Source organism: Mesitornis unicolor, unplaced genomic scaffold (assembly GCF_000695765.1).
Source record: "Mesitornis unicolor isolate BGI_N332 unplaced genomic scaffold, ASM69576v1 scaffold14133, whole genome shotgun sequence".
Taxonomy (NCBI): Eukaryota; Metazoa; Chordata; class Aves; order Mesitornithiformes; family Mesitornithidae; genus Mesitornis; species Mesitornis unicolor.
Window position 1 is genome coordinate 2393 of NW_010172714.1, and position 18237 is coordinate 20629.

Here is an 18237-nt window from a genome sequence, read left to right on the forward strand (position 1 = left end):
AATAGGCAATTAAGTATTCTACCTAAGTATTAAAGTATTGAAGTTGAAGTGTTACAAGTATTTTATGTTAACCTAGTTCCACATTAGTACTGAAAAAGAGAGCTGCTTGAAAGAACAGGGGAAACATTTCATTTATCACTTTATTTTCAAGATCTTTAAATATGTAGAGTAAGAGACTGCACTTGCATTTTTATTTCATTGAGGTTTGGTTTTAGGAATGCATAATGAAATGCATTACAGTTTAGCAAGCGTATCTTTGTGAATCACTTGTGGCTGTATCACTGGCGAGTTAACTAGCCTCTGGTTTCTCAAGGGATATTCCTAACTTTCAAGCTGGAGTACTTCCCCTTTCAGCTATTTTCCTTTGGCCTGGCTTTGATTTCTATAAATGCTAATTATATAGGAGCTTTGAATCTGTGTATACATAGTTTCCTAAGGTCATACACATTTTTAATGAACTGGCTGAATTGCTGCTTATATATTGTGAGGTTGTTACATAAACAGATCACTGTCTTCTAAACCTTATTTCATTAGTTAGTTCAAAGGACAAAAAAAAAGTAATAACAAAACTTGTGTAAAGCTGATATTTAGTTTGATCTCCTGAAGTGATCTCTTCATTGTCTTTGCAGGCATCAGAAGGTGTCACCTTCATCGGACCTGACACACACGCTATTCAAGCTATGGGAGACAAGATTGAAAGCAAATTGTTAGCCAAGAATGCAAAGGTCAACACGATCCCTGGCTTTGATGGAGTAGTCAAGGTGAGAAATTATTTAATTACTGTCTGCCCACTAGAGGATCAGTGTCTAAATTGAAGTTCACCTATTGAAGGTCTGATGCAGAATGTAATTATAACTTGAACTTCTTTTACAATAAGATTTATTTAAAAGCGGGGTACAGATTTTTACTAGCAAGAGAGCTTTGGAAAAGAAGAGAAAGTTCTTCATAATAAATGATGTGTTAAAGACTACTTCTGTGGAGCCTCTAGAAGTGTTTTCAATTTAACATGAAAGCAGGTAAAGGTGTTAAGTATCAAGCCTGGTTTCTACTTATCTTATTTCTCAGGTCTTTACTTCTTGCTGACCAAGATCTTCACAGCCCTAAGCTAACAGTGAAGGTTGTTACACTGTATGAAGCTTCCATTTGATGGTCCGTGCTGGTGTACATTCCCATGTATTGGAAGACTTGATGTGAGGGGAAGTTGGTGGCTTTTTGTCTGAATTTACAGCTACTGTTCTTCCTGGGGCTTCAGAAGGAATGATTTCCAACAGATTTTTCAAAATACTTTGGTTGTTTCTTTGTATTTTGTGAGGTGAAATAAAGTATGTCTTGGTTTTGGTTCATTTTCTGCTATAGCCATTAAGTATTGGGCTGTTATAAGCTTTCCTGTGTGCTTTTGTATATTGTCTGAGTTAATGTAGGTAAATAAGCTTTCTTCCTTAAAAATCTTCATTGTATGTGCCTAAAATGCTGATGTATTATAAAATGTTGACCTCCTGGGTTGACATTTTTGTGCTCAATATGTCAAGTTAGATATCTTTTATTTTTCAAGTAAAATCTGATTGAAACTTTGAGTTGCAGGAAGAAATGAGAAGTCTGTTTCAACTACACTTTAATATACTTGAAGGGAAAAGTTTTCAGGCTTTATTCATGATGATTGCTATTGACCTCTGATCATAAATCTTATTTACATGATGAAATAGGAATTGTCAAGGTAATTGGGAACAACTGAATATATTGATAGGATGCAGATTGTATTTTAAGGAACAACGTACACCGGGGCAATGGTGTTCAGCCTCAGATCAGCTAAGTTGGATTTTTAAACTCTGTTAGGAGGAAAAAAAAAACAACCCAGCTAAATGAGAAAGGTGAATAGAGTACAAAGGGACTACACCTTCGGAGAATTATTGGATTGGATGAAGATGCCTGAGAGTCCAGAGTCCACAGACATTGCCAGCATTGTTGTTTCCAAAAAGAAGGGGAGATGAAAATTTCAGGTTAACAGATGCTTTGATTACCAGTTCCAGAAAATAAAACTTCTGATAATTGATATTCTTAATCTTTCTGTGGATCTAAATGCATGCCTGTGTTTCTCTTCTGATCTCCTTTCTGTGGTAATAAATACATGAGTAAATAGGTCATACAGATGCCTGATCTTTGGTGTCTTTTGGTTTGATGTATTATTTTGCCAATTCAGACTGAGATAGGAAGGGCAAAGCTGTGTCATATCAGGTGTGATCAGAAGAGCAACACAGGAGGAATTGGAAGCTCTACAGGACTTCTGTCCTGTAGGAGACCTGTTTTCCTCAGAATTATGAAGCTTTCAAAATCTTTGAGGGCTCTTTTTCTTGAGAAATAATTTGTTTATAAAGGTCCTAGGAAGGAGTTAAGTGTCTGCTTGTTACTTGAGTTGATTAGTGGTGGCTTTGTCTTTATAGTGGAGTCTAATAAAGCTGGAAGAAAACTGTATTCATGCCTCTGACAATTCCAGAAGTTAAGAAAGATCAATTGCACATATTCTTTGTGGATGAATAGTTAAAATGAACATAGAGTAGCAAATTCTAGTACTTTGTTATTCAACCCAGGACTGCACTGAAAATCTTCACTTTAAGAGTTGTCTTTATCCAGCACTTGTTAAATAGTGCTGCAGATACATAGGTCCTTCATTAATAAAGGATAAGTGTTTTCCCCCTCTTGTGTTGCTTAGCACTTAGATGTAGCAACTGGAGTTGCTAAGCTTTTGTGATAACATCTTGGAGAAGCTGTATGCAGAACAATTCCCGGTCAGTAGGAAATTAAATTAGAAAGTTAAGAGAAGGAAGCCCTTCAACAGTATACATAAAGACCTAGAGAGGAGGATGCTTGGCATAAGAGACACAACTATGACTATTCTCATACAGGCAAATGCTATAGTAAGTAGGAAATGGAGAATGGAAAGATGTGGAGTGAGAGTGGAGAAAGTAGTTTGACAGAGTAATTTTCTTCTCATCCCTGGTTTAGTTTCTCAGTTGGCTCAGGCAAGGGATATCCAGTTCACACATGTAAGGAAGCTAAGTCTGGTACTATCAGCTAGAGAGTCAACAAAAGCATTCAAAGATAGTTCATTTCTAAATTTGTAACTCCAATTAGTTTCCTGAAGTCTGATTGGGAGAGATAGTGTTAAATAGTCCTAATGAAAAGTAGTCATGTTAATCCACATGAGCAATGACTATACTAAGGTTAGAGCTGAGAAGATGTACATGAATAAGTAACAAGAAGAAAGTGGAGGCTGAGTAATGAGTATAAGGAGATGCTGCGTTAAAAACTGACAGAGTGACAAGGGAAGAAAGACTTCTATATTGTTTCACCATGTACAGCCAGTTTGGTTTTATGGCTGGTAGAACACAGCTGGGTGTAGACCCAGAAGATTAACGTCTCTGGGTGTCTACTTAGTTTCACAGATGTCAGCAGACACGTTGAAGGCTTTCAGCAAGGCTATGAATTTACTGTATTGAAGTTTCAGGAATCTGTTTTGGCTGTATTTTCTTGCTTTGGAGTATTGACATTGGTATTAAATGATCACTATAGTGCTGGAGAGGTTGTTGAAGACTATGCATGAACTGGAGGTTCTCTAAGCCCAACTCCCTCAGCCATGAAAACTATTATGTAGTTCTTCATAATCAATATAATGATTTACAGCTCTTGGAGTCTCTTAAACAGTTTTATCCTGGCATTCCTCTACACCAGGATAGTTTTGCTTTTTTGTCTCCACCTGCTGGTACCTGGCAGAGAGGCACGTACCAGAAAGTAAGAGGTTAGAAATTCTTATGCTATTTTGTCTTTTTACCTTAATGAAATCAGCCATTTGTAAAAAAAAAAAAAACAAAAAAACAAAAACCAAAACAACCAAACCAACTACTATGACATCATTTTACAACTCTTACGATTTTTATAAACTTGTACCATTACCTGAACATTTTTATTTGTACAATAAAAGGTGGTGCTAAAATTATATATTTCTTTACAATCTGCAGTTTATTGTGGGGAAAATGGTAGTGTAGCTAAAGTGTTGGTTTTTTTTTTTTTTTCGAGGAAATGGCAGTAAATCAGTGAGAACTTTTGCTTTTTAAAAAGAATTCAAAATATTTTTAGTGCCTGTGTGTTTTTTGTATATTTTGCACATATGGACTTGTGTGTTGTGCAGTGTCATAGCATTCAGGTTTTGCCCTGCTATGGCAAATGATGTGTATCTTTCATAAGTCCTTTGCACCAAAAATCTGAAACCACTTTCCTATGTTTTTGAGTGCTCAACCTGCTGCTGCACTTGTGTAATCTGCAAGTGAAATGCGTGATACTAAAACATACTTTCCTAGAGGAAAAGATCAAAAGACTTAACCAGAGATTTTGAGATGCCAGTTGTTTATTAATATTTTGTTTTAGTTTTTTTCCTTTATAGCACAGCATATTTTTGTTTTCTATTTCAGGAACACTCTTTGAAGGCTAAAGAATTTGAATATACATTGACTTTTATTTAATCTTGGAGTTTGAATTCTAATATATTAGAACTGTAAAAGAAACAGATGTCGAAATAGTGTAAATGAGTAACTGCGCTGGGCAGATCACTTCAGTCTGTTCAAGCCCGAAGAGAGACAATTAGCGCTGCTGATGTGATGCCGCTTATTACTTAAAGTCGTTGTATAAAAATACAGTGGCAGTGAAAAGTTTCCCTGTAATGATTTGCAGCTTGTCCGCCTGCGGACCGCAGTGTGTCACTGAGCCACTTGTTTGCAGGTAACTAAGTGAAGGAAAAAAAAAAGACCGTGTTTGCTTCCCCCCTTTCTTAATTCTGTTTTGCAAATATATGAGGGCATTTGCAAGAGAAAAGAAATGTAAAAGTTTCCTTCTCGGCTATAATCGTGGCTCTTCATCAGTCATCACTCTTCCTGCATTTTGTTCCAGAGGCTCTAATTGTCAGCATTTGGCAGGTTTAACACTTCCTGACAGAGAGGCTATTAAGGGGAAGTATTCTCGCATAACTGTCACAGGCAGGAACAAAGAACCTTCAAACTCAATGTGTGGAAACCACTAACATTCTGAAATGACCCTTTTCATGCGTTTTATCCCTTTAAGCTAAAATTTGGAGGGTGCAGGGTCATGGAAAGCAGCAAGGTGTAATAAAACAGTAAAACTTGATTTTTTTAATTATTATTATTTTTTGGGTGGGGGAGGTTTTTTCGCTAGATTTATCTCTTGACTTAAAAACAATTGTTATTTGGAAAAATCTCATTAACAGATGTGACTGGAGTAAAAAGACTTAAAACTGATGTTGCTTTCAGGACTGCTTTGAACTTAACAAGCACCGATTTGTGGAGCAGACTAGCTAATGAAAGGAAATTAAATTTTCTGACAACTTCCCCTGCCAGCCCCCTTATTCTTCATGGGGCTGTTACTAGGTACTGAAGACTTTTAAAGAGGATTTTGTTTTATTATTGGACATAAATGAACCAGGTACGAACATTTCTAATGTATTTTTTTTAGAAGTTCTGACCTGGGTGCTTTTAAAACGGATTGCCTTGAAAGCTTTAAAAATATCAGGTTTCATTTTAATGTTCATAAGTCAGCCCCCATAGTTTCAGACGCACTTAGCAGCTGGTGGTTTCCAGACGTTACTGCCTTCCATACAAATTTTTTAATGCATGTCACGGAATAGTATAAATATTAGCAAATTTGGGTGGAATTTTTGAACTTAACCCATGCCACTGTTTTGACCCCTTTTTCTTTCTAGTATTGTATAATAGAAATATATTGTTATTGGTAGAAGAAACCAGAGTTAACTGCTGCAGGAGAAGAGATTTGGTTATTAAAAAGCAATTTGATTTTTCTGTTTTTTTTTATTCTCTGGGTTTCCTAATACTTGTTTCTGTACCAGGCTTTAGTAGTATGAATCAGCTGAAGCAATAGGTGGCATCAACAAAAGGATTTTTCTAATTGTCATGCGCCAGTCATGTGTGGGTTCCTAAAGGGAAACAATTTTACATGCGTTTTCTCGTTTCGGATACAATTTAAAATGACGCATTTAAAGTTTATTCTGTCTTTAGAACGAAAAACTTACAAAAGTGAAATGCTTGTGCTCTTTCTTTCAGTAGACCAATAAAAAATTTGTCTTTTAAAAAAGTTCTACGAGATTTTTTCTGAACCTGAATCACTCCCAAACAATAGAGAATCAACTCCCCCTACTGACAACAACCAGGAAAACACTAGAAATACCTGTGAGGACAGAAACAAGCTGGTCGTGGTCAAACTTTAATGATCTGATTTATGGTCCATTATTGATTGTAAACTTCTAAATTCTAGCTTTAAATTCCTACAACTGCAGAAAATAATGTTGTGATCCTGGTTGTGTTTCCTGTCAGCTGATTCCTCCTTGCTTTGAGTTTCTCTGTATACTAATGATGAGGTAGAATTTACATTCCACTTATGGTATTAATTTTACATTCCTCTGGCTGAAAAGGGTCAGAAGGTTGTAAAATCAAACATTAAATGAATCAGAGGAGACAGTAGTGCAATATATGACTGCCCTCAGGACACAGTGCAATGGCTGATGGGATTAACGTTGGGTCTCATTTCCTGCTTTTACAGGATGCAGATGAAGCTGTCAGAATTGCAAGGGAAATTGGTAAGTTCTTAAATTAGCTATGGTGGGATTTGTGTGCCTCTCAGCAGACATGGTTGACTAAATTGAATGTGTAATAAGTAATCCCTATAGAACAAATAGTGTTTTAGGAGTTTGTAAGTTCCCTGTTGCCTATAGGGTTGGAAGAATCTAAGCATTAATGCCCTGTCTCTTAAATAATTATATTTTACCTTTACAAACTGGACTTCACAGAACAAGTGCAGCCATGATTTGTGGAACGCATGTAATATGCAGTAATGAGCAGCTCGGTAAAGGAGTTATTTCAAAGTATGCCTGCAATTGGACATGATAGTCAGAACTTAGGCATGGGACATTTCTCTTTATATGGAAGCTGACACCAGTGTTGTTGTGATCTTCATTCTTCATCACTCTGTGGGCTGCAATTAGCTTGAATATCATCCAGACCACCAGCCTTTTTTCTGTGCTTTCTGGAATAAAGTCACTATTCAGCTGCTGAAAATCGTACAGAATGGTGAAAAGAGCAACTAGCAAACTGTCTAGGACTTGTTTTGATGAAGGTTAAGTGTAATATGTGTTTAATGAGTGTTGGCTTTTATTTACTAAAGCTTAATATTAGGGAAAATATTTAACCATATGCTTGAAATTACACGTTCCTAAATGCTTTCTAGAAGAAGCAGCTAATGCAGTAAGATTTTTTTACTGGAGATTTTTGCATTTTCATTTTGAGAAAGTCACTGTGAGAAGCTGTTGATGTTCATCACAGATATATAATTCGAAGTATGTGTCTACATTTGAAGCTTCCCTTACTGATCTCGCTACAAATACTTTTCACCTATGTCAAAGGCTACGGCTGTGCCTTGTGTGTCAAACAAATTGGGATTTGCAGCGCTGCAGATGACTTCTTGTCAGCGTAACACTTTTCCATGTTAAATTTAAGTTGGGATTTGTTACCCTGCATTGTGTAACTGCCCTGAAACCTCTCAGTGTAGGCTTGGCTGGCTTTTAGGCTGACATAATTGAAGTCAACGTTTCTGTGGGTCAGCCTTTGTGTCCCTGTTGGGAAATCAAGTGATTACTGATCACTGTCATGAGAGCAGAAACAAAAGGAAGGGGTTATCAACCAAACCTGAATATTTGGAGGAGAACTGTTAATAAAATTGGTTTTAGTCCCTAAAAAACCACATTACATAGTATTATGACTCTTTCAGTTCAGTTTCGTTTCACCTGTATTCCTTGATCTTGTTTGTTAAATATTTCCTGCAATTATTTTGAAAGCAGTTGGTTAATGTAAATTGGAAAGCATTCAGTGGCTTCCTAGATACCCTTTAAAATGTATTTTTGCTTAATTTTCTTCTGAGTTCCTCTGGTGTTTTGTTGACTTGTTCCCATCTTTAGTATCAGTCGCACATTGGAGGTCATTATATCAAGGCAGTCTTAAATCTGTAGGTATTGAAGTAAATTACAGACAGCTGGGTGGTGCTTTATGTAGAGGGCAAATTCTTAAATCATTTTGATACAAAACAAATTTGTGCTATGATGCTATGTAGTCAAAGAGAAAAGTTCCAACCCATGTTTAGACCAGTTGATTAGTTTGGTTAAGCTTCTGTCTAATCATGACCACTGATCAGAATAAAACCCAGTGATGTGTAATTTCAAAGGGTTTACAGTAAGTGTCTTATGTGCATCGTGCATTTGTCCTCATATATAAAGCACTTGATATGCAACTGAATACTTTCGGGTTACTTTTAATTTTACTTATCCAGAGCCTTGGTCTTCCAAGAATGCTTAAGTAATAATTAAAAAAAAATTCATTGTGGGTTAGTGCTTAAAACTCTAAAATATTGTGTAATGTTCTTTTGCTACCTGCATTTTTCCCTGCTTTTCCCTGCTATATTCTGGCCAAAGATCCAGTGGCAGTGAAGCATCACATTTCAGGGTTGAGATACTGCCTTTACCTATTTCAGCGTCTGTTACTTATGGATACAAATTTTGTACGTACAGGAGTGAAACTTATCTTTTGCCCTGCATTTGAGATGTGCTCTCCCAAGCTGTCGAGAGAGAATGAGACAGAGATACTAGGCTAAATCAGGAATTGGAAGAAGTTCAGGCACAAATTGCTGCTTAGACTCCTTTCTGTGCTCTCCTAGATTTGTCTGTTCTTCTCTTGTGATCCTTTCTGTAATGCTCAATCACATTGTCTGTTTTCCTATGCTACTTTTATGCTGATCTGTAAGTTGGGTATTTCTGAAGCATCGATGAAACTCCAGAATTGAACAGCTATGAAGTGCAGGCAGTTAAACTAAATACATGTCTATACAAAACTGAAGAGGTGAAAAACTTGGTTTTGTCATGTTTCACTTGACATGGGTTTGGTCACTACTGGCTTTTCAATAATGGATATTGAAAAGAATCTGGTATTGCCACATGCAGTATTGCTCAAACTGATGTTGTATAATGCATTCTGTGGTCTACTACCTGCAACATTATGAAAACGTATAAATAACATCTAAAACCATGGTGGCAAAAGGTGGGAACTAACAGCTCTGGGACACCAGAAGTTTGTTTACTCCTTTTACCATCCAGATTCTCAGAGTAGTAACAACCCTGGAAACAAAGCAGTCCTAACTTAATAGTACTTATTCAGCATCAGTTATCTTAAAATTTGACAGCTTTTTACTTTCCTGCCTTCTAAGGTCTTTCTAGACTCATCCTTCAGATATGTAGTGGAAATATAAAACTAGAGCAAGAGTAGGTTTTATTCTTACATGCGATTTTAACTTCATGCAAATTGGCATCTAATTTGAATGAAGGGTTGAAAACTGAACACCTACTCAAAAATGTGCCTGCTTTGTCACATTCTTCATTGCTGTTGTTGTGTGGGTCCCACATGCATGCCTCTGCCTCCCCAAAACTAATCCAACCAACCCATGTGAGTGTACTTCAGCGGTTTTGGTTGCTGCGGAATAGTGCAAAAGGGGTCAGCAGAACGATGATTAACACATCGTGATCCCAGCATCCTGTACCCAATATGTACACAAAACTTAGATTCTACAAAGCTTTCCTTGTCTCAGCACACATCAGTCTTCGGTACTGGCCAAAGAGCTACTGTTTAACTTAGTTCAGTGCCCCAGAGAGCAAGTAGTGTGTAAAAGCGTATTTGAGCAGAAGTTCAAGTCCCCATATTTTCAGGGGAGTGGCTAATCGTCATCCTAACTTGTAGAGGTTTGTTACAAAGAATCTTTCCTTTTCAACCTGAAAAGATGTATGCATCTATTCAAAACAGGCCTTACTTTGATTTTATTTTATTTTAAAGTTTTTAGCTATATTGTGGCTGCCTGGCTTCTTTAGCTGCCTTGCATACAGGTGTGGTCAACACGTAATCAGTATACATAAAAGCTGGAGGAAGCAAAGTGTTCCTACACTGTGAGTGATACCAGTAGCTCACATATCCCATCTGATAATTTAACCATGTGAGTTATGATATATGAACTCTTATATTCTGTAGCATATAAAAACTCACCGAGGCTCACTGCCAGTGTATGCCTATTTTGCTGTTGAAACGAAAGGACAGTAAATTAGGGCTAGGCTCTGCTTACAGAATTAAAATCAGCAAGCCATTCAAGAGACTGATATTGTTAAAATGGAATTGTTAGCATAATTGATGATTATTTTGTCAAGTACATGTAATGCTGAATAAGGCAGATTAGGTGATGGAAATTGCTATAGTGAGTTTGACGTAATAAGGCTTAAAACGATGCTTATTTAAGAATTTCAGTCTTGCAGCCTCTTGAGGTGGAGAGAATCTCCAGCTGGTGATAGTGTTGCCAGAGGTGTGAGTTTTCTGGCATTACCCACTTCAATCTCACTTCTTGCATGAAAATCATAAGATATGTGCTTTTTGCTTTATTTTGAGATAGTGACTTGCCAGGGTTCTGGAAAAGCAGCTACAGCATAGATAAATTGTCCTTATGAAGGTACTGCATATGCTTCACTTCATGAAAAGGAGTTGAACTTCACTGTTCGCTGCATGCAATCTGGGTTTTTTTTGCCCATGCCTTTTTATTTCTGGGATTGTAGGGGCCTTGAAAATACTTAGTTCCGGATCGAATCCCATACTCCTCTGTGGGCAGCATCAGATATTTTGTAGGGAAACATAAGGCTCCAGCAAGCTTATCGGTATGCCTTGGTCTTGCCCTTATACTTAGTAAATAAAGATTACTTTAAACTCTAAAGCATGAAGATTTATAGCCTTTTGGACATCCCTGCCTAGAGGAACTTGATTTATGCTCTACATATGCTTATTACTTTTCTGCAGCTTTCAGCCACATGAATGCACTGTAGCATGGAGATCCACAGTCTAACAACATCTTATGATGGAAACTGTTTTAGTGATTTTTGCTATTTCTTTAATCTAGTGTTCTCTTGTACTGTTGCTGCTTTCCCACCTTCCAATCAGTGCTACTCTGTTTCTTGTGCTTGTATCATGTCCCTTCTTGGTGTGTCTGCTTCAGTTTTTTTAAAAAAAGTTTCCCCAGATCTTGCTGCTTTTAATTATTTTCTCCTGAACTCTCTTTCAGTCAAATGTCTTTGGGGAGGAGGGTGCACTGTATCGCTGTCACTGGCAGAGCAGGTGTAGATCTACTTTTCCAGACAGAACCTGTGAATGTTAGATACACATAGGATAGCAGACTTGACCATTTCTGTTAGAATCCATATTCAGATGTCCCTTTCTCTCCCTAGATCGAGGTCTTGTATAGGATGTATCTTCAGTTTCTGAGAAGAGGAACTCTTCTTGCCAGACAGTATCAGCTGGTTTGATATTTGGCTTAATGTTATGACTCTCATTAAACATACTGGAGACCAAAGGCTTGTAGAATTTTCTGCTAACCTAGAAATGTCAAAAACTTTCTAATCAGATCCTTAATTTTCAAATTTCTGTACATTCATGTGAAAGAAAGGTGAAGTTCACTTATATGAATAAGAAATTGTTTTAAGAAGTTGCTTTGAATTAAAATATTGTACTGCAAGATAACCGATCATTACTAAATCCACTTTTTCACTGCATACTTTGTTACTGTGCTTTTCTAGCCTTCAGAGAACTAAGATCCTGGCTCATACTCATATTATGGTATCTTGTTCAGAAAGTAAAATATTAAGTTAGGCAAGATGTTGTCAGATTTATGCTCCTCATTTATTTTTTTTCTTACTACTTGTCAATTTGGGGAAAATCCTTTTTATTGTTAAAGGAAATGTAATAATCTGTTTCCTGTGATACTTACTGCGTAATATCGGAGCAGCACCGCTCTTTTGAGGTGTTCTGTTATTTAAAATGTACTGCACCAAAAGTGTTGATAAGATACAGGTTTGCTTATTGAATCTCTTGAGTGATAGTTTATGAAGGTTTCCTCCTTAATTTTGCTGGTAATGTAAAAAAAATTCCAATCGTAGCTACAGCTTATTTTGGCAGTAATAGATGACCAAATTTTTTTTCCTAAAGAAATGTGAGCTTAAAAAGGTCAAATACCTTTATTCATAAATCACTTTGTTACTTGGGAGTAATTCATTCAGTGCTTTTTTTTTTGGTATAAATGAAATGAAGAAGACAACCTTTCTTGGCTTCAGAAATCTCTGCGCTGACAGCTCAGTCTTGAAAAGAAAAATCTCTCCTCTCCTCTTCCTCCAAACAAAGTGTTTTAATAAACGAAGTTATTGTCTGCTGGCATGATTGGACATGTGGTCAGTTGTCATGTTCCTCTGCCCAACTGAACAAAGTTTGAACTTCTGTCTAATTGTTCCCCGCTGTTAGGCTACCCTGTCATGATCAAGGCCTCAGCAGGTGGTGGTGGGAAAGGCATGAGAATCGCTTGGGATGATGAAGAGACCAGGTGAGACGCTGTCCAAAAGCTTTGCCTTGATGAATGCTGCAGTTACTAAAGTCCTATTAAGCCACTGTGAGCTGACAGTTGAGCAGATATGAAATGTTAAACAGAAACTGAATATTATTTGGTTTTCTCCCTCTAGTATTGTGAGAGAGATACTTTGGGAATTTGCATGTGTCTGTTTAAAATTACGTTTTGCAAAAACCTTACAAAACATGGTCCATTAATTTGAGTAGAAAACAAACACAACTGCCTTTAGTCCAAAAATAACATTTAGTTGTATGCCTTTCAGCATGCTGATGCATTGATTATCTGTGTGTTAGGCAGAATACTCACTGGCCCTGATTCTCAGATGTTAATGCGTGCTGTTAGTTTTGTTAAAATTGATGAAACTGATTATTTCTGTGCGGAAACGCAATGTTTCTAGAATGTGTGCTAGTGAATTGTATACGTCTGTGTTTAAAATATTTGTCTCAGCAAACCATTGTGCTTTTGCCTATTTGAAACAATGTTTGTTTAAACACGCAGACATCTTCATGTCTATTCATGGTTGTCCGAATCCTGAACACTTCAAGATGCTTTGTTATTGACTTGAGATGAGAAGTTTTACAATCCATTCTCTGTGGATTTTCTGGCAGTGAGGAGCCTGGCTTCAACCCCATGTACCACTGATGTTACAGAAAAATTAGTTTTTGGGATTTTTTAGAGGAGAGAACAACACATATGCTGGAATCAACTCAAACCACAACTCAAGTTTCCATTACTTTAATTTAGTCACCTGTAAGAATTCCCAGTCATATTTTTGTGTTCTCCATTAAATTTGTCAAAACCTCAAAACTGGAAAAAAGAGCAATGAATGGCTGGCAGTTAAACTTTAGATTGAAAGAAAATGTGAGGTGGTATATTTTTCATACCTTGCTACCTCTAGTCCATTTATATTCAAATCAAAATAGGAAGATAAGGTTTTGTGCATTAGAATGAAGATCTAGAATAACCTGCTTTCTTACAAGGATGCGTTGTTCCCAGTGCTTTAGAATCCAAAATTACTGCCTTGATCTTGTTCAGGCAGCAATCGAATCTGTTGGATGTGAAAGGAAGGCATTCATTTCTTGTTTTGCTCAGAAAGGAGCAAAGGAGCTTGGTTAAAGTCACTGCTTAAAAAATAAAAAACTGAATCTAAAATAATGATTGCTAATTTGTTTTGGAGAGAAGTTGTGGTTATTGTTTATAAAGTCACCTGATAGAGCTGGTTGGTATCAACAGGAAGCCAACTACAGATGTTCTTTTTTGTACACTTGCGTACATAATTCATTTAGTGATATTACTTTGACCTGGTGATGTTTAGTGATATTACTTTAAGAGGTTTGCTTTGTTCATGGAAAGCCTTTGAAATACCATTAAATCCTTATTTGCCAGTGGTGCTCTTACAATAATCCTTTTGGTTAGTAATGCAAGCCTTGTCTTTACAGTGTAATTTTATAGAGTAATATCTAAAAAGTGCTGAGAGAGAGAACACCTAAACTGAGTGACAAGTCAACACTAGTAACTGATCCTATATCAAGGAGAAATGTGTACCTTAATATTTCTGTGTAAGAGCAATGAAGGCAAAATTAGCTTGACAAAGTACTTGTTGCAGGAAGATAAGTGAGATTAAGGGAGCTGAAGATAGATTTACTTTGCATTTACATATGAAATAGAACATTTGGCTTTCTCTTATAATCTGTCTTGAAGAAGTATCTGTGAGTTTGTAAAACTTTTGTTCTACGTGTCCATTAATTGCATTATGGAACTAAGATTGCTCCTCTCTGTGTGTCCGAGGAAGGATATCTGACTGTTTTGAAGGTGGTTCAACTCATTACTGACAAAACAACGTATCTGATAATTTTAATATCTCATGAGAAGTTGTTTACCTCATATATCATCTTGCTGCATCCACATCCCATGTAATACTAAAAATAAACTAATTTTCAGCAGTTCTCAGACTCAGAAGCTGGTATCTGAATCATCAAATGCGTTGGGTTGGAAGGGACCTTTAAAGGTCATCTAGCCTAACTTCTCTGCAGTGAGCAGGGACATCTTTAACTAGATTAGGTTGCTCAGAGCCCTATCAAGCCTGACCTTTAATGTCTCCAGGGTTGGGACCTCCACCACCTCTATGAGCAACCTGTGCTAGTGTTTTACCACCCTCGTAGTGAAGAACTTCTTCCTAGTGTCTAACCTAAATCTACCTTACTCTAGTTTAAAACCATTGCTTCTTGTCCTGTTGCTACACGCCTTTGTAAACAGTTTTCTTTTAAGCCCCCTTCAGGTACTGGAAGGCTTAAGTTCTGTCTTGAGTTCTGTCTGGAGCCTTCTCTTCTCCAGGCTCTACAACCCCAACTCTCTCACCCTGTCTTTGTAGGGGAGGTGCTCCAGCCCTTTGATCATCTTTGTGGCCCTCCTCTAGACCCACTCCAGCACTTCAGTGTCCTTTTTGTGTTGAGGACTCCAAAGCTGGACACAGTACTCCAGGTGAGGTCTAACCAGAGCAGAGTAGAGGAGCAGAATCACTTCCCTCTATCTGCTGGCCACGCTTCTTGTGATGCAGCCCAGGATATGGTTGGCCTTCTGGGCTGTGAGCACACATTGTTGGCTCATACCCAGCTTTTCATCCACCAGTACCCCCAAATCCTTTTCTGCAGGGCTGTTCTCTATCACATAATCCCCCAACCTGTACTTGTAACAAGGATTGCCCCTACTCAGATGCAGGATCTTGCCCTTGGCCTTGTTGAACCTCATGAGGTTCACAAGGGCCCACTTCTCTAGCTTGTCCAGGTCCCTCTGGATGGCATAATTAAAGCAGCAATGCTGATTTTGGAGCTGGAGGCAGAAAGTTGGCATGGACCATATCACTTCAGAAAACCACAAGAAAGCTATGGCAGGATAAGTAAATCCTTCATATTCAGCAAGCCTGCTTGACTGTGCTGGTTTTGGTGTGCTCTGACCATCTTTACTTTGAGTCATAACATCGAGAATACCAACGATGCTCTTCGTATAGGTGAGACACATCAGCCTGAATGATTGTATCTTGTCAAATGTCAGGGCTTAATTAGGCCGCAGCCAACATGTTGCTTCTGTGGTAAACTGTGCCTGGCCCAGACAGGTTTCCCTGTCCCAAGTTCCCCTCCACTTTTTTTCTGGTATTAGCATGGGCAGGAACATTTTGGACTTGGTCATGTGTATTGGTGTAGTTGTGCTGTGTGGGGATCATCTTCCTTGCAGCGAGGCTCTGTGGGGCTGGTGCTTGGTGAAAGGATGATGCTTCAAGTGCAAATTCTCTTCTAGCCTAAACAGATTTTTAATTTTTTTTTAATTTTAAATATTTTTGAAGATATGCAGATTCATCTTCATTTGGTTAGCATGATCCCTTTAAGAAAGGTGAAGTGTGTTTATGGTAATTTTTATCACTTAGCAAGTGCAACTACACACATTTGTAAGATACAAACAAGGTCAGAATACCTAGTAATTCCTGTTATATATAATTTAAAAAAGATTTACAGATGTATGGATTAGATAATTAGGTATCTGACTCTTTTTTAACGAGTATTGCAGTTTAGATTTCTAATTAGCACATACTTCAATGACGGAAAATAGTAAATTGTGCACAGAAGTGTCTGATATAATGTTTACAAAAGCCTTTGATATAGGAGTTAAAATAGCTCTAAATCTGTTTCATTAAGCTCAAATACTATGTATGCCTGTTTGCCACCTCACCTTGTATTTTTGGACAGATCAGGTAGTGTACAGAATCACTAATTTTCACATCTGTCTTTTTATTAAGTAATTAAATACATTGATGTTAAATATGAATTTAGGCAAGTCTGTACATTGCATATAATATCTTAATTGTAACACATACTATTCCACAATCTTGAAAAAAGGTGAAGAAATACTTTTAAAGATAGGCATCTCTATACTGTAGAATTACTTATCTCACATTTCTGTTATCCGGGTTTTGTCTGTGGAATTGAACCATATTCAAGAGATGAAAAGCATGGAAGCTTCAACTCAGTTGTGCCATAGTTCTTATTTGGGGCACAAAAAATAGGGCTGCTGCATTTCAGTAGTCAGTCCCACAGAAGTTTACCCCAAACTTCCTGTATGTATCAACATAAATGGGATTACTAAGCCTGTAGAAAACTTCTGTGGAGCCCTTGGGTCCCTGCATTATGGTGCATTTCACCCTGAGAAAGCTATATGTGAAGTTGTTTGTCAGCAGTTATACCCCATAGGAGTGATCTTTCTGCCACGGAAAAAAAAATCAATAAATATAGTACCCTACAATCTTTATTTGAGTAAATACATATGTAAATAAGAAAACAGAAGTATATGGAATGTGCGGCATAACAGTTAATTTCATGCGGGGAAAAACTAGTGGTACAGCCAGCATGCTCTATAGAGTGAAGTACTGCATCTTCTGGTTGTGTTCAGCGATTGAATTTACAAGGTCTGCAATGTTATAGCTGCAGTTCTTTCATCTAATTAATGTGCAACTAACCTCTGCTGTTCTTGAGGATTAAGAGGGCTGTGTATTTTAAATAATGGTGATCTTCACCTCTTTACATTTATATAACAAGTACTTTGTAATAATTGGTTTTTAAAATTTGATTGTTATTGCTTTTGGAGAAGAAAATGCCAACAAAGAAAAGTAATACTAATAATTGTCACAAATGCCCAGACTTTTTAAATGCTTTGAAGTTCTTTGTGCTTTGATAATGTGGTTTTTTTTGTCTTTGTAAGAAAAAGAAAAAAGGGATGCTCATTAAAAAATCAAATACAAATGGTAAAACTTGGGTTTTGGTTGTGTGTGCTGATCGATGAAAACTGCCAGATGACTGGAATGAATAAGTGTTCCTTCTCCTTGTATACTTCAGAACTTGACTTAACTTTTAAATACAGCTTATTCTTTTTGTTTTCATTATTTAAGGGAAGGCTTTAGGTTTTCATCCCAAGAAGCTGCTTCAAGTTTTGGTGATGATCGCTTACTGATAGAAAAGTTCATTGATAATCCTCGTCACATAGAAATCCAGGTTTGTGGTGGTGTTATTATTTATTACTTAGTTAATAATAGATGGACTCCTAAACTAATTGAAGATCAAAACCTTTCAAACATTTCACTAAAAAAGGCCTAGGGTCTTATGTTTTCCTGTGTCTTGGGCCATTGCTCAAACTCCATGGCTATCGTGCACGATCCAGCCTTCCTGTTTTTGTTCTTTAGCCTTTCTTTAGCAGGAAGACATTGAACCAAGCTTGATTTGTTGAGGGGGGGAAAAAGTCTGTAGGCATCTGTCCTGAGGGCTGGAGCTTGAACTCTGGATCCTGACTGCAGGGCTTGGGCACAGCAAAGGTGGTAGCAGTTCAAGCACTGCCATACTTAACATTTTTTTTCTTGCGAGCTCTAGGTGGTTTTGTCAGTATTTTGGAGTCTGTTCTGAAGTATCTAATGCTCCCTAGGCACTTAAGAGGATTTTTGTCCCATTTTGGACAATTTGTGGTTCAAAATAATGTGTGTTCTCCTTAACTTCTGGGCTGTGACCATTTATATCTTTTATTTGATCTAGTGTTAAGCAAGAAGCGCTAATGTGAAACAAGAAATTTGTTTTGGACAGACTCTTTAACACAGTTATGATTTCAAAAATTTGTGATGTGTTTAATCTTATGTAGGCACCTAAATTCAGTTTGTCA

The 18237-nt window shown here is 37.2% G+C and overlaps 1 protein-coding gene across 1 annotated transcript in view; it reads left to right on the forward strand.

The window, feature by feature from the left end:
- Positions 1-629: 629 nt before the first annotated feature.
- The window catches only part of PCCA (propionyl CoA carboxylase, alpha polypeptide), a gene marked incomplete at its 5' end in the record, with an annotated part of 91097 nt that continues 73489 nt past the window's right edge, over positions 630-18237 (forward strand). The window contains 4 exons of the mRNA XM_010180487.1: positions 630-761; positions 6619-6655; positions 12441-12519; positions 17480-17582. Coding sequence (XP_010178789.1) covers positions 630-761; positions 6619-6655; positions 12441-12519; positions 17480-17582 — 351 coding nt within the window. The remainder of the gene's footprint in view (positions 762-6618; positions 6656-12440; positions 12520-17479; positions 17583-18237) is intronic.